The sequence below is a fragment of the Chenopodium album genome, chromosome 1 (assembly GCF_948465745.1).
Source record: "Chenopodium album chromosome 1, dcCheAlbu1.1, whole genome shotgun sequence".
Taxonomy (NCBI): domain Eukaryota; kingdom Viridiplantae; phylum Streptophyta; class Magnoliopsida; order Caryophyllales; family Amaranthaceae; genus Chenopodium; species Chenopodium album.
Window position 1 is genome coordinate 3,521,060 of NC_137834.1, and position 16,709 is coordinate 3,537,768.

The 16,709-nt window shown below is 36.9% G+C and overlaps 1 protein-coding gene across 2 annotated transcripts; it reads right to left on the minus strand.

Annotated features, from left to right (window-relative positions):
* Positions 1-4,919: 4,919 nt before the first annotated feature.
* Positions 4,920-16,466, minus strand: LOC145640233 (cysteine synthase 1-like). 2 transcript variants are annotated; one of them, XM_081691536.1, is made up of 10 exons: positions 16,175-16,464; positions 15,299-15,408; positions 15,033-15,090; positions 14,679-14,942; positions 14,193-14,330; positions 9,122-9,173; positions 7,381-7,460; positions 6,622-6,681; positions 6,440-6,520; positions 4,920-5,155 (listed from the first exon to the last, which is right to left on the minus strand). In XM_081691536.1, exons 1-10 carry the CDS (start codon positions 16,211-16,213, stop codon positions 5,066-5,068), a joined length of 972 nt encoding a protein of 323 aa, XP_081547662.1. In that variant the 5' UTR covers positions 16,214-16,464; the 3' UTR covers positions 4,920-5,065. The 2 variants fall into 2 exon arrangements, with proteins under 2 accessions (XP_081547662.1, XP_081547666.1); XM_081691540.1 differs by lacking the exons at positions 6,440-6,520; positions 6,622-6,681 and having other exon boundaries at positions 16,175-16,466.
* Between the last annotated feature and the right edge of the window lie 243 nt (positions 16,467-16,709).

A 16,709-nucleotide genomic window follows, 5' to 3' on the forward strand; every position in this document is an offset into this window, starting at 1 on the left:
TCCGTTGTCGTTTTCGTACCCCAATTTCTAAATCTGGTTTACTATTGGAAATTTAAGTTCTACGACATTTTCCTTTTTCCCCCAATTTTATTTCTCTCTCTTTTTTCTTCAAACTTCATTAATGGTGTCGTCTTCTTAGCCCAAATTTCTTCAAACTTCATCAATGGTTTACTATTGGAAATTGATCGCGGGTGAAAGTAGGTCGTTGGGACTACTAACCCTAACCAAATTAGAAATTTATAATACCTAAACTTACACTAAACTAGTTAGTGGCAAGTAAAGGGTCGAACCCAAAAGGACTAAGTGTATTAATTTGTGCCAACTAGACTACTAGGAAAGGTCGTGAGACCGAGAGAGGTTAAACTAAACACGACTAAGAACAAACAACTAAAACTAGGGAAAGTGGAATCCAATCACATCAATGTATTAAACAACATCATACAAATAGATGAAAATGACCTCGATTAGGAACATCAACACATTTAACTCACTCTCGCACAATTAAGCATGTTAATTATCCTACTAAACTAATTCACTCTTGTGCAACTAGCCTAGCAAAGGTATGGAAGAATTTAGGGCTCTCAACCAACTCACTCTCGCACAATTGATTGAAAGCACAATTAAGAGCATAGAATCGATTAGCTAGAAAGATTCTAATCCATAGAAGCATCACCCATACACAATAATCAAGAAACAATTTCATACTAATCACAATCAATCATTCAATTCATTAATATAACCTTCATCCAATTCCCTAGAACAAAACCTAAGCTAACAAAATGAAGAAAGACGTACATGGAAAACAAGGTAAAATAAGAATAAAAACAAGATTAAACAAACAAACTAATTAATCTACTCAAATCAACAAACAAAAAGCAAAAAAACTAAGAATTAAGCAAAGAAATAAAGATGAGAGAAAGTTATAAAATGCTCATTGAATAAATGAGAAGAAGTTCCACAAAGTTGCTTCTTCAACCTCTCAAAAACTCCATGGAAATCCAAGCTTTCTCTCTCTACACTACTCCTAAACTAGAGAGAGAAAATCCTAATCTAACCCTAAGAGAGAAAATAAAAGAGGCTAAACTAATCTAATCTATCTAAAATAAAATGTTGATTAAAAGTTAAGAGAAAATAACCCCAAAGGGGGTATTTATAATACAAGTTAAACAAAATAAAAATAAAAATAAATAAAACTAATTAAAACTAAATTAAAAAAAAAAACTAAAATAAAATAAAATAAAAGAAAATGAAATGGAAAAAGAAACCCCCTAAACCCGTCAGACCCACGAATTCCCCCACTTTCCTCCTTCCTCGAAAATGGCTGCTCTCCTTCTATCATCAACCATCATCCAAACAACCATCATCACCGTTCATCAACATTATTATCATCTAGCATCACCAAATTCTCGGCCTTTGGATTAATTGAAGGAATCGTGGCCGTCCGATTTTCATTAAGAGTCACGCGCGAAGCTCGTGAAATGGTTCGGTCGAACCATGGGTTGGTGCAGCCGAACTAAGGGGTTGGTTCGGTCGAAACATGGGTGTGTTCGACCACACCTTTTCAATTTACAGAACTTTGAAAGTTTCTGACTCGTACCTCGACCGAACTCTTATTGGTTTGCCCGAACCCAATTAATTTGCGATTGCTCTGATTTTTGCCGTTACTTATGCGAATTGGTGGTTTCATGACTGATTGTTGCAGGTGGACGGTGTGGCTGGTTGTTGTTGACGTGCGTGGTTGATTGTGGTGGAGATGGAGCAGGGGAAATGGTGAGGTTGCTGCTGTTCGAATGGAACAGGGGAATTGCGTGGTTGATGGTGGAGGTTGTAGGTGGAGCTGGTGGTTGTTACGAGGGTGATTGGTGGTTCAGGTGGTTTGGGTGGATGTTGTGGCTGCGTGGTGGTTGATTGGAGTTGCGGGTCAGTGAGAAGAGGAGAGGGAAATCAGGGGAGTGTGGTGGTGATTGCTGGCGGTTTTTGCGGCTGGAGGTGGTTCTTGGTGTGAGGTGAGCAGGGGTTGCTGGTTGTTGTTGCTGGCGGATTGGTGGCTGGAGGTGGTTCTTGGCTGGTGTGCGTGGTGTTTTGGTGAATTGAGGGAGCAGCTAGGAGGATGAAAAAGGCTTGGGAAATTGGCTTGGACCTCGAACTCGAACCTACACATAAACAAACCCGAGGATGAAACCGAGACAAATAAAAAAAAAAATAATAAAAAGAAACTAAATAAACTAAAATAAAATTACGACAAAAGAATAAAACTAAAGACTAAAAAAAAATAAAGATAAACAATAAAATCAAATAAAATAAAAATAAGAAAATAAACTAAAACTAATCAAATAAAGATACTAAACACAAAAACACTAAAAATTACCAAAACACTCAAATAAAAGACAAAAGATAAGAATAAGAAAATAATAGAAATAAAGGATAAAAAGAGTTAAATTATTGGAAAATAAGCCGGAAAGCGACTCAATAAACACCCTAAAAGTGACATAAAAGTCACTTATCAGAAATTTATGTTCTACGAAATTTATGTTAAATTCAAGCTTATTTGCTGAAGATTTTGATTATATAACTTGTAAGTTGTTCAATTTTATTACTTAATTTTTTGTTTAATTGACGAACGAAGAGCAAATTGTTTTCGTGGATAGTAGTGGTTTCGTGGGTGGGTAGTGGTGGTTTCGTGGATGGGTAGTGGTGGTTTGGTGTTTCTGGGTTCTAGATATAGTTTCGTTGGTGGTTTAGGTTGGTAGTGGTTCGTTGGTGGTGGTTGTTGGTGGTAGTTTTTTTGTTGGTGGTGCGTGGGTAAGGGTTTATTAGATTCGGTCAGGGGTTACTAGATTGTCTAGTCAGGGGTTACTAGGTCGGTTAGGGGTTACTAGGTCGGTTAGGGGTTACTTGGAGGTACTAGGGATTACTAGGTCAGGGGTTACTTGGTCAGGGTTACTAAGTCAGTCAGGGGTTACTTTTGTCTTGGGGTTACTTTGTCTGGGGGTTACTTTGTCATTTGCTGATTTGGCACCCTGCCGCATGGTGCGGCCGCACCAAAAACGAACTGAAAAAAAAAAACCATCCCTTTCGTCAATTCCTCGCTCAACCCCTTCCTCATATTAACCACATCTCTTGCTCCTTCGTGCAAGGTGCAATGCCACCAACACCGGCACTGATTCCCTTCCTCCCTTTCCGCAACGCCACGCATCCTCCTCCCCTTCCCGCAATGCCCCTAGCCCTCACGTTTCCCCGCAACATTGAATGGTTTTGTGTTGTTGGTCATGAAAGGATGGAGATGTAGGGCGGTGTTCTGGGAAGTTAGAGGCTTAGAGCTCGTGGTGGAAGGTTGAGGTGAGGGTTTCGACTAGGATGGTAGGGTAGGATTCGTTAGGGCTGTCAGGGGTGTGGGGTGTGGATGTTGCTGGTAGATTTTGGTGCCGGTGGGGGTGATTCAGTGATTGGGTGGTAGACTGGTAGTTGAGGGCTGGAGTTTTGGCAGGTCGGGCTTGTGGGTGAAGGGTAGAGGTGACAGTTAGTGGTGGCTGAGGGGTAGTGATAGGTGGAGGTGATGATTTTTTTTTTTTTATTTTTTTTTATAAAATGATTTTTTATAAAAAAATATAATATAAAAAAAATTGACCAATCACATGACAACACGTGTGTCAATATACCTACCAAACAAGTTACCAATCGGTTACGTCCTATTTTGAGCAGACTTATGCCAAAGGTCGTTTTATCCCAAAATAATCAAAAGGTCGTTTGATTTTTAGAATACAGCTGAAAGGTCGTTTTATTTCGGCAAATTTGTACAAAAAAAAAAACCTTTTGAAAGCATCATTTTGCGAAAAAAAACCTTTTAAAAGCTTTTTGGTTAAAAAAAACTACTACGTTTATGTTTTTTGCCAGAGGAAACCTATTTCTTTAATTATCCTCTAATTAACATAATTAGACTCTAATTTCCTTCCATTTTCTTCTAATTAACCACTAACCCACCCAATTACTTAATAATTATATTTAATTTATACATGAGAAAAAAAAAATCCACCAACCAACCACCTTTCCCCTTCCCTTTGAAGCAACCCCCTCACCCACCGGACTCGCCCCCCCAGATCCCCCCACCTCCGGCGACCTACCTCCACCGCAGGTGGACCATCGATCCCTTTCCCTCTTATCCTCGTTGGCGACCACCACTTCCCTTTGAAATTTTGGATCTTATGTACTCAAACGTGCTTAATTAAATCAAGTCCAAATCAATTTCAATTTGTTTCTAAATCACTCTAACATCACATACATACATAATCAAAGCCAAAACAAGCATCAATTGCAAGAAAGATCCACAAAATAAAAAAACGCCAAATCAATTTTCTAGGGTTTTTCACAATCAAGGAGATGGTTGTTGGGATGTGATTAGAGGGAAAGGGAGGGTTGTCTGGCAGTGGAGGAGGTCGCCGGAGGTGGGGGAATCTGGATAGCGGGTCTGGTGGAGGAGGGGTTGATTCTATGGGAGGAGGAAGGAGGAGTAAGGGGAGGGAGGAAGGGAGAAGCTAAGGAAGGAGGGGATGGTGGTTGATATATATATATATATATAGGAGGAGTAATTTGGTGGGTTAGAGAGTTTTTTTTTTTTTTTTTTTTTGAGGCAAGGTGGGTTAGAGGTTAATTAGAAGAATTTAGAGTTTAATTAAGTTAACTAAAGGGTAATTAGGGATTTTTTTTTTTTAACCAAAAAGCTTTTAAAAGGTTTTTTTTGGTGTTTTTAAAAGGGTTTTTTTTTTTTTTTTTTTTTTTTTTTTACAAATTTACCTTTTATTTTTGACAATTTTTCCATATAAAAATGCAATAATGCATTATATTGAAGAATCAATTCAAAAAAAAAAAAAGGAATTTCTTTATTTTTGTGGTTCATATTCAAGATTCAAAACTCACAAAAGTTGTCAAAAATGGGATCATGCCAACGTTATTATCACCTATAGAAGAATCATTTAACAAAAAGATTTATTGTCAAGATTAATGTCATATAGTAGAATAATACAAGTACTACGTAGATTAATCATCAAATAATTTCAACATCCGCTGCTTATTCATAAGTCATAGCCTCCACTTCACGTCTTTCCATATCAAATAATTCAGTAGATAAATAACGTTCGCCGAAGCTAGGGAGAAGTACCTGCAAAATAAATACTTCGTATATAAGTTAAGTGGCTTGATAGGCTGATATATAGTATTATTGAACTCATAAACAACCCACATGTGAATGTAAGTATTATCCCACATTGAAAAAATATTTAAGGGGAAGTATTGTGGTGTAAATCACACATTGAGCAAAATAATATACTTTTCCACTTTATAAGACTAAGAAATTAATAGTTTAATTGTCTTTTGATTTTGAAGCGGAACCTTCTCGGAGTTGTAATTTATTACTCGTATGTTTTAAAAAAGACATGTTTATAAAAGATAGCAGAGCATATGAACAAACAAAAAACATGTGGCGCGTCGCCTGTGCCGACGCTGGCACCGGGGTTAAGGGTCTAGTTGACCGGAGCCACGGGGCAGGGGTGTCAAGAGTGGCGGGGAAGGCTTGGGCTGGTGGTGGTTTTTGAATAATTGATTAATTTATTTTTTCTTTTTAAAAAAATTAACTCTATTTAAAATTTATTTTAATTTAGGTTTTTTTTACTTTTATTAAAAGAAAATTCAAAAAATTGTTTTTTACCACCAAAACTTTTAAAAGTTTTATTTTACCATAAAAAAATTGTTTTTTTACCACCTATCGTCAAGAAAACCGTTAAATCTAGTTTTAAAAAAATCATTGATTTTCGTGCGCCAAACATGTTCTTTATAGGTTTAGGGGGTATTTTGGCCTTATTGATCCAATTTGAGGTCAAAATTGACAAAAAAAAATGATAAAAATGCCTTGTTTTACGAGTTTCAAGCATATCGAGGTATTTTTAACACGCAAAAGGAATCATTTTCAATTATATTTTGTCAATTCTGACATCAAATTGGATTCAAAGTACTAAAATGCCCCCCACCTCAAAACCCCTAAAAACCATGTGTTTGGCAGAAAATCAAAGAATTTAAAAAAATTCGTCAGGTTTTTTACGGTAGGTTGTAAAAAACAATTTTTAATTTTTTTTGGGTGGTAAAATAAAACTTTAAAAAGTTTTGGTGGTAAAAAACAAAAAAAAAAAAAAATTTGTGGTAAAAGTAAAAAAATCCTTTATTTTATTTTTTTGACAAATCGACGTGTCAAGTAACTTGTTATAAAAAGTTACATGATTGGTTATGACCTTTTTGAACGGAATGATATCAAAGATGGGATTATGTAAAAATAATCCAAATATGAGATTATTTTAACGGACGCCCCAAAGATGGGATTATTCCAAATAATTTTTCCAATAACTTTTAATTTCATGATGATATAACTGAGCTAAAGGATTTTGTCACTTACAACAATTAATTTTCCAGCATATTCTTGCTTTTTTGCTATTTTAATAGCCGCAGCAACAGCAGCTCCCGAAGATATGCCAACCTATCACATATATTATGACACATAAAAGAGCATACATACACCCATCAGTAAGATGGCATAGGAATATCAAAAAAAGTGGCAAGTGGTGATAATAACCTTACCAGCAAACCTTCTTTCAATGCAAGAAGCTTTGAGGTTTCAATGGCTTCATCACTTGTTATCTAGACATGAATGATGAAATAAATGTAAGTGTTATATACGAGTACTGTTGAAAAGAAATAGGGTCTTTAAAAGCCATGTTCTCTTCACCTTAAAAAAATAACATTCAGTAAAAATCAGCATAAATAAAGTTCAATAAGTAAAATCAGATTTAATTAGTAAATATAAGTTCTATTCAACAAATACATTTTAGTTAGTAAACCCAAAAAAATAAATACAACAAAGAATAATAAAATTTTAATTAGTAGAAATATGTTCCAATTATTAAGATCAATTTCAACTCAAAACAATTTTAGGTCAGTAAAATTAAGTTGAAGGAAATAGGGTCTAACACTTTTACTTATCTCCATCCATATAATTAAGTCACACTTTATAATAATACATTTTTAATTAGTAAACCCAAAGAATAAATACAACAAAGAATAATTAAGATCAGTTTTAATTGGTAGATATATGTTTCAATTATTAAGACCAATTTCTAACTCAAAACAATTTAAGGTAAGTAATAGGAAGTATTAAATTGAAGAAAACAAGGCCTAACACTTTTACTTATCTCCATCCATAAAATTAAGTTACACTTTACAATTAAGTTTCTTGAAAATCGTTAGAGATTATCAAATGTTTAACAGGAGTTTGCCAAAGCAAAATGTTACAAGAAATCCATCCTCAAAGAAGAGAAAGTGCAGGATTTTAAACCTTACCTTAACAACTTCCTCGAGTATGTCAAAGTTCAATAATGGAGGGATGATACCTGCACCAATTCCTTGGATTTTGTGCATACCTATGGCAAGTAAAGCATCAATTATACTTAGCTAGCAAAGTATGTAGCAAAATGCATAAGGTGATTCAGTGCTCCTTCCAAAATCATTTACTTCCTCGGTTTTTTAAACACATCACTTTTCTTTTACTGTCGTTTTTCTTTTAGGAAAACTATTCCGTTTACCCCTAAGGTTTAGAAAATTACACAATGTAGCACCGAGGTTTGTAAAATAAGGCACCAAATACCCCTAAACTTGTAACATATGTTTACTTTGTTAACTTGAGACACCCTAAGTATTAAATTCTATTGAATTATTATACTTTAGTGCTATTGTGATTCTAAAACACTAATTATCTTGTAAATTTATTTAGTAAATCAAAATGCCGAACACTAAAAAGTTTTGGATTTGGAATGACCAATAATGGAGTTTAAATTTTGATGTAAGTAATGCTTTTAGGAGTTTTAATGCATAAACATATAAAGTGGTAAAAGGGGGCCAATGTGTTGGCATAATTTAGTTTGATAAGTTAATGAAATGCACATTAGTTGGTTGGGAAGGGTATTTGGTGCAATTTTTTGTTACAAATTTCAAGGATACATTATGAATTCAATAGTTTTTAGAGGTACACAGTGCATTTTTGTAAACATCAAGGATACACGAAACAATTTCTTTTTTTATTGCATAATTTCTTGTTTTGGAAACTTTTCACCCTTCTTTCTTCACATGTTACATTATTATCCACTAACAATTACTTTAATCTTTCTCTTTCCTACAATGTCCCTATACCTACTCACATCATCTTTTCTTATTATTTCTCTCTTTCTTCTACCTAAAGGTGGGCATGCGGGCGGCACGGGCCCGGCACGGCGGCCCACCTGTGAGTCGTGGGCCGTGCCGTGAACAAAAAAATAGTTTTGGCACGGGCACGGCACGCGGCACGACGGGCAGCACGGTGGCCGGCACGTGGCACGGCCGAGCACGGCCCAAGGCCCATATTTACTCACCATTATACACTATTGTACAATTTTTGTAATATCAAACTTCGTATTCCGTATAATAAATGAAGTTATTCACCAAATATTGTACGATTTTTAATTATCATTAATTATTTGTATTATCGATTTATCGTACCGGCTCCCGACATATAATATAAGTTATTCTTCAATTTTTGTGTTTTCGGATTATCGCACTCGTAATTTTTTTTTATTATATGTATTGTTGTTTTTTGCTAAATTAGTAAAATTGTTTTTATTTGTTTATATAAACTTAAACATAATTAGATAAATAATTTATATAACCTTAATTAAAATAAAGTTGTTCTAAACAAAATATATTAACATTAACATAAACATAAATTAATCACATTATTTATATAAAATCGCCAGGCACGTGGGTCATGCTGGGTGTGCCAAAATTAGGCACGACACGGCACGACCCCACTGCGGCACGACCCGCGGCGACACGGAACGGTCGGGCCCATGTTTACTTCTACCCCACTCTACATATAATAATAACCAATTCAGCTCAAATTTCCTAAAACTTCGTGCCGGTATACACTTAAAAAAATGGAGGGAGTAGCATCAGTAATATACTTATACTATGATACTCTTTAATAGAACATTATCCAATAATAAATCCAACAATATCCTGAATATTATTAAATTAAAGGGTACAATCTCACCAGGCTTTTCTCCATTTATGACTGCACTTTCAGCTGGCTCCACACCATAGACCTGATAGTAAATCGATCATGTCATCATAGTTAAACAAATTTATTGAGGATATATTTAGGAAATATTAGATTATATTGTGTGACCATATTTTTGGCTAGAATATATTTTGGATATATTCTTGTTAGTTTCCTAATTCTATCCTATGTGGGTAATCTTGTATTATATATTGGCCATTAGTGTCATCAATCAGGATTAAGCTTTTTGAGGTTTTACACAATTTAACATGGTATCAAGAGCGGGTTGAATTCTCTTCGTTTTTTTTTTTTTTTTTTTTTTCTGACAATTTTCGAATATGCCTGGAGAGGATGTTCCTCCGCCTCCCCTGCCACCACCACAAACTGAAATTAAACCCAATTCTCCTTTTTACCTTGGTTCTTGCAACTATTGCAAGAAACGAGGCCATATCGAGGCAAAGTGCTTTGATCTTCACGGCAGACCTCCCCCGAAGGATGGCAGTCAGGGGGGGAAATTTTCGAGTGGTCGAGGCCAAAGTTCAGTAAGGGCTAATGCTGTTTTAGGTTCCAATTCTTCTCAAGGTGGAGTGTTCTCTAGTGAACAATGGAAGGCTATCACGGGTTTGTTTGGTAACTCAAATATTCCTGAAAATCGCTTGAATGGTAAGTTTGATGTTTCTTCATGGATTATAGATACCGGAGCAACTCATCATGTTACTGGAGAAAAGTCTTGGTTGATTGATTCTAAAATTTTTGAATGTCCTGTTGGTTTACCTAATGGTGATAATGTCGTGGCTTCTTTAATTGGTTCGGTTCGTTTATCGAACAAAATTACTCTTAAGGGAGTTCTTTATGTTCCTCACTTAAGTTGTAATCTTATTTCTGTATCTCAACTTGCGGATGAGCTTAATTGTACTGTCCAATTTAATCCTTTTATGTGTGCTATTCAGGACCAAACGAAGGAGCTGATTGGAACGGGAGCTAGGAGAGACGGATTATATTATTTTAGCAATACGGATTTGGTGCATCATGTTGGCGTGGGAGAAGCAACCTCAACTTTGGAGTTGTGGCATCGTCGAATGGGGCACCCTTCCGAGAAAGTAGTTAAGTTACTTCCTCACGTTAGTAGTAATAAAGCTTGTCTAGATAAGGGGTGCGAAGTATGTATGCGTGCTAAACATCCTAGAGACAAATTTCCTTCTAGTGATAATCGAGCTTCTAGAATTTTTGAGAAAATACATTGTGATTTGTGGGGTCCATATCGACATGTTTCGTCGTGTGGAGCTCGTTATTTTTTGACTATAGTTGATGATTATTCTCGAGCTGTGTGGATTTATTTGTTGGTTGATAAAACTGAGGTTTTTCGAATGTTTTTGGCCTTTGTTGCTATGGTTGACAGACAATTTTCTCAAACCATTAAGATTGTGCAAAGTGATAATGGTACTGAGTTTAATTGTTTGCATGATTATTTTGTTGCTTCTGGAATAATTTTTCAAACTTCTTGTGTCGGAACTCCACAACAAAATGGGAGAGTTGAGCGAAAACATAAACACATTCTTAATGTTGGGAGAGCTTTGAGATTTCAAGCCCATCTACCGATTTATTTTTGGGGTGAGTGTGTCCTTGCAGCTGCTCATCTTATTAACCGTACACCCACACCCTTACTTCAAAATAAAACTCCCTTCGAAATACTTTTTAATAAACCTCCCTCCTTTGATGCTATTCGTACTTTTGGGTGCTTGTGTTTTGCCCATAATCAGAAAACTAATGGTGACAAGTTTGCGAGTCGGAGTAGGAAGTGTGTTTTTGTGGGATATCCTTTTGGGAAGAAGGGTTGGAGAGTGTATGACCTTGAGTCAAAAGTTTTTTTTGTCTCTCGTGATGTAAAATTTATTGAGGAAGTATTTCCTTTTGCAACCCCGGATGATGTTAATATTGTGTCGGCTTCATTTGATAATGGTGATATTCATGATGATTTTATGGAATGTGTGACATTCGATGAGAGTGCAGTGTGTAATCATGATGGTGGGGTTGATTTTGGTGATACTAGTAGTGTTGATGAAGTTGTGCAGCAATCACCGCAGAACGAAGCTCCTGGCAGCCCACACCATAGCACGACCATGGCTGCCAGCGAGCAGGAAGCTGCTGCCCAGTCACGGCTGCCTGCACAGCAGCAGCAGCGTGACCAGGCAGAGCACTCCGCAGGCTCCCCGCGGCAGTCTGCCACAGACCGCAGGGGGGCTGCGGAGGGGCCTGTTTTGAGGCCTCCGCCAGCAGCAACCACTGCCACCCCGCGGCACACTGCCACAGACCACGGGGGGGACGTGGCAGCCCCTGTTTTGCAGCAGCAGCAGCTGGAAACAGGGCAGAGTACAGAGCAACAGGCCATGGGTAAAGGGCATCGAGAAAAATATACTTCGGTTAAACTTCGTGACTACGTGACTCACTCCGTTTTTGCTAATAATCCGTCTCCGTCCTCTCCGTCATCCAACACTCCTTCAGGTACGCCTTATCCTTTAGCACACTATATAAATTGTGACATGTTTTCTGTAAATTATCGGAAATTTCTTGCAGCAGTGGTTCAGGACAAGGAACCAAAATCTTTTAAGGAGGCAATGAAATCAGAAGGTTGGCGATGTTCTATGCAAGAAGAGATACGGGCTTTGGAAGATAATGGGACTTGGACATTAGAGCGTCTTCCTCCTGGCAAGACAGCTTTAGGTAGTCAATGGGTGTACAAGACAAAATTTTTGGCTAACGGTGGAATTGAACGTCTCAAGTCTCGTTTGGTTGTCTATGGTAATCATCAACAAGAAGGTATCGATTATGGTGAGACTTTTGCTCCGGTGGCAAAAATGACTACAGTTCGTACTTTCCTTGCTATAGCAACTTCTAAGAATTGGGAAATTCAGCAGATGGATGTTCATAACGCGTTTCTTCATGGAGATCTAGATGAGGAGGTGTACATGAAACTACCTCCTGGTTTTGAGAGTTCTGATCCGAACTTGGTGTGTCGATTGAGAAAGGCTTTATATGGGTTGAAACAGGCTCCGAGGTGTTGGTTTGCAAAACTGACCACGGCTTTGAAAGGGTATGGTTTTCTTCAATCCTACTCTGATTATTCTCTTTTCACATATACTAATGGCAATGTTCAGATTAATGTCTTAGTGTATGTTGATGACCTTATTATTTCTGGCAATGATTCCGCTGCGTTGGTCGTGTTCAAGGCTTATCTTTGTGATTGCTTCAAAATGAAGGATCTTGGTTCTTTGAAATATTTTTTGGGTATCGAAGTTGCTCGTAGCAAATCAGGTTTGTTTTTGTGTCAACGAAAATACACACTTGATATTATTTCTGAGGCAGGTTTATTGGGAGCAAAGCCAAGTGGTTTCCCGATTGAGCAAAATCACAAACTTAGTCTTGCTAGTGGTGAATTGCTTGCGAATCCTGAGTCTTATCGAAGACTTGTAGGAAGGTTGATTTATCTTACAGTGACAAGGCCAGATTTGGCATATTCGATCCATATTCTTTCCCAGTTTATGCATGAGCCTCGAATTGAGCACTGGGAAGCTGCTCTAAGGGTGGTTCGTTATTTAAAGGGTACCCCGGGACAGGGTATTTTGTTGAGTGCAGATAGTGACCTTACTTTGGAGGGTTGGTGTGATTCAGATTGGGCAGCATGTCCTATTACACGTCGTTCGCTGACAGGTTGGCTTGTGTTTCTTGGTAAATCCCCTATTTCTTGGAAGACTAAGAAACAACCTACTGTTTCTACTTCTTCTTCTGAGGCGGAGTATCGATCTATGGCTTTGACTACAAATGAGTTGAAATGGTTAAAGGCCTTACTTTTGAGTATGGGGATTGAACATCCAAAGGCCATCAAGTTGTTTTGTGATAATCAATCTGCGCTACATATTGCTAGAAATCCAGTTTTTCATGAACGCACGAAACACATTGAGATTGATTGTCACATTGTTCGTGATGCGATTACAGAAGGCTTAATTGCACCATCGTATGTTTCTACTAGGGAGCAATTGGCAGACATTTTTACAAAGGCACTTGGGAAGACACAGTTTGATACTCTTCTTTCCAAGTTGGGCATTTTTGATCCTAATGCTCCAACTTGAGGGGGGGTATTGAGGATATATTTAGGAAATATTAGATTATATTGTGTGACCATATTTTTGGCTAGAATATATTTTGGATATATTCTTGTTAGTTTCCTAATTCTATCCTATGTGGGTAATCTTGTATTATATATTGGCCATTAGTGTCATCAATCAGGATTAAGCTTTTTGAGGTTTTACACAATTTAACAAAATTAGATAGTTCCTCATTCTTTTTAGATGCTGCACTTTTTTTTTTCCCCGTTTCTTATGCAATTTTTCATTAAGTTGATAAAGAGTATTTCACGGACTCTAGGCAAATGTTGTGAGGGAAGAAATGTAAGTGTAGCATCTAATTTGGAATTGTCGAAATAGAGAAGTGTAACATAAAAGGATAATTTGCCAATTACTACCGCAAGTTAATACCACTTTGTAAATTACTACCGCAAATTAAAAAAGTTGTGAATTACTACCGCAAAAAATTTTAAGATGTTGCGATTACTACCAAACCCCCATTAAACCCAACTATGACGTCATTTTATCCCTTTAACCCATGTTTGACCATGGTTAAGGGCTTTAACTAGCCCCCTCCCCCAAAGAAGAAAATGGGTTAAGGATATAATGACGTCATGGTTAAGGGCTTTAACCCATGTTTAACCATGGTTAAGAGCTTTAATCATGGGTTAAAGTGATATAATGACGTCATATTTGGGTGTAATGGGGGTTTGGTTGTAATCGCTAGATCTTAAAAATTTTTGCGGTAGTAATTCACAACTTTTTAAATTTGCGGCAGTAATTTATAAAGTGGTATTAACTTGCACTAGTAATTAGCAAATGAAGTAATTCTATTAAAGCTCTAAAAAAAATACTCACAAAAAAAGGTACAATACAACAGTTGAAGACGTATAAAGATAAAACCGCTAATTGAATTAACAGTACACCAGAATGCATGACGGAACCTTAATGGCAGAATTTTTCTTCTTGAGGAATCTCCCCACCCCAGTAACGGTACCACCGGTCCCAATGGCAGAGATAAAGGCATCCACTTGTCCTTCTGTTGCTCTCCATATTTCTGGCCCTGTTGTTTCAAAATGTATCTACAAGGATATAAGTAGAATATGAGATCGATTGATGTCACATGTTAAATAGCCTAATCAATGCTCTATAATCTATTTTCTCCATTCTTTTTTACTTGACCCGCTTTGACTTTTACACTATTCACCACTCCTCATTTGACCGTCTTTTGTGAATAATTTATAAGGAAAAATATGTTCATGTTGGATATTTTGAATTCATCTCAAGAAGTACTATCATAATATATAACTTTTATAATTTTTACTTATGGAGAATTAAAGTTATTAATCGTTGAAGTTTTGCATTGGCAAACGTATAAAAGAAACAGGTCAAGTAAAAAATAAATGGTGCAAGAACCAGGATTTCCGTACCCTTGGGTTTGCAGGATTCTCTGTTTGATTAACCATGAATCCGCCTGGTGTTCTTTCCACTAAATCTTTGCATTTCTTCTCCAAATCGAACCAATTCTTGTTCGGATCCATGAGGTGCAACTCCGCCCCCATAGCTCGAAGAACTATTCGTCTCTCTAGACTCGCGTTTGAGGGGACTACTAGGATTAGCTTATAGCCCTTTACAGCAGCAACATTCGCCAATCCAATGCCAGTATTTCCACTCGTCATTTCTATGAGTACAGTCTTTAAACACCATAACAGTGATTTGATCTTAGCAACAATGTATAAAAATTTATATGAACAAACAAGAAGTAAATAATAACAATAATGTACTTTATCAGGTGAAATCAAGCCTCTTTTTTCTGCATCGTTGATCATACTAACTGCAATCCTGTATTTGAAATCAATCCTCTTTAGTTTGATTTTGTATGAATTACTAGGGTGTAGATTATGGGGTAATTAAATACTACATCCGGTTATTATTATTATTATTATTATATGCAACTTTGGTGTAATATTTGTGAGATATAAAAAATTCCAAAGTTGCATATAATATAATACGAACTGGAGGTAGTACTACATACAACAATACAACATACCTGTCTTTAACACTGGAAGATGGTTCCATCATTTCGAGCTTGGCCGCAATGCGTGCTACACAACCCTCTGTAACACGATTAAGATAAACCATAGGCGTATTGCCCACCAGCTACAAGTAGAATATATAAACACTTGCATCATACATATATACGTAGTATATTACAAAATTGTACGTGCTCACTGCTCAGGGCTAAGAGCACACGAATATTGTGGATTGATGTTAAAACTCTTAGGACTAGGGATGGCAATCCAGTCCGAATCCGACCCTACTCTGCCCCGATCCGAGGTAAAAAATCCGCTCCGAGTCCGAGAAAAAAGTAATCCGAGTTCGACTCCGTTAAAATAATCCGACTCCGAGTCGGAGGAGGGTCGGAGTCGGATCCTAAAAAAAATCCAAGAAAAAAATCCGACTCCGACAAATGTCCGACTTTGACGGATTATCCGACTCCGACTCCAATAGATAGTGAATTTTTGTGTGGGTCATGGTGGCATTGGGTGTGGGTTGTCAAGGCCCAAATAGCCCAACATCTCAAAGTATATTAAATAATGTAAAAGAAACTCGGAGTCGGGTCGGATCGGAGTCGGAGTCGGAGGTCGGATATTGAAGTCGGAGTCGGAGTCGGAGTCGGATTTCGGAGTCGGATGTCGGAGTCGGAGTCGGATGTCGGATTTAACATCCGACTTCTTGTCGGATCGGAGTCGGATTTAGCATAATCCGCTCCGAGTCCGACCCGTTGCCATCCCTACTTAGGACGTGGTACTCAATTATATATGCTAAAACTATTGATGAATCTCACCTATAATATTACCCTTTTTAGCTATTTATACACAAAATCATATATACATATTCAAGTATAATAATCCAGTTAACTTACTTCAGTGATGTTTTTGGCAATGTTGCACTTCCCTTCCATATCTCGAGCACAAAAAACTGAGAGAATTTGTAATTATTAACAAACAGGCGATTCTTGTTATGTAGAAGTACTGATTATTGAGTGATTGACAAATCAAATAAATGGTGCACAAACTCTTTACACGGACACTACCAAATTCCTAAAATACTGTTTGGTGTGGAAAATCTTGGAAATTGAAAATGAGTCTCATTAGCTTTATACTACCCCTGTTCATAATGCACAAGTTTTTTTGTTTTTTTTGTTTTTTTCTTAAAAAAAAAATCTTATCTTATCTTTTTGGGGGTGGTTTTGAGAATTTTACAAAGAGAGTTGTTTCCATATTCTTATAATTTAATTTAAACTCATGTGATCTTGACCTCTATTGATTCTTATATTATCTCCACATGCGTATGAAATAGGTCTACATATGCGTATGAAATAGGCCATCCACCTACAATGCTCTTTATACCTCCACTATCTCAGTATCTCATCCTATTACTATTATTATTATTATTAT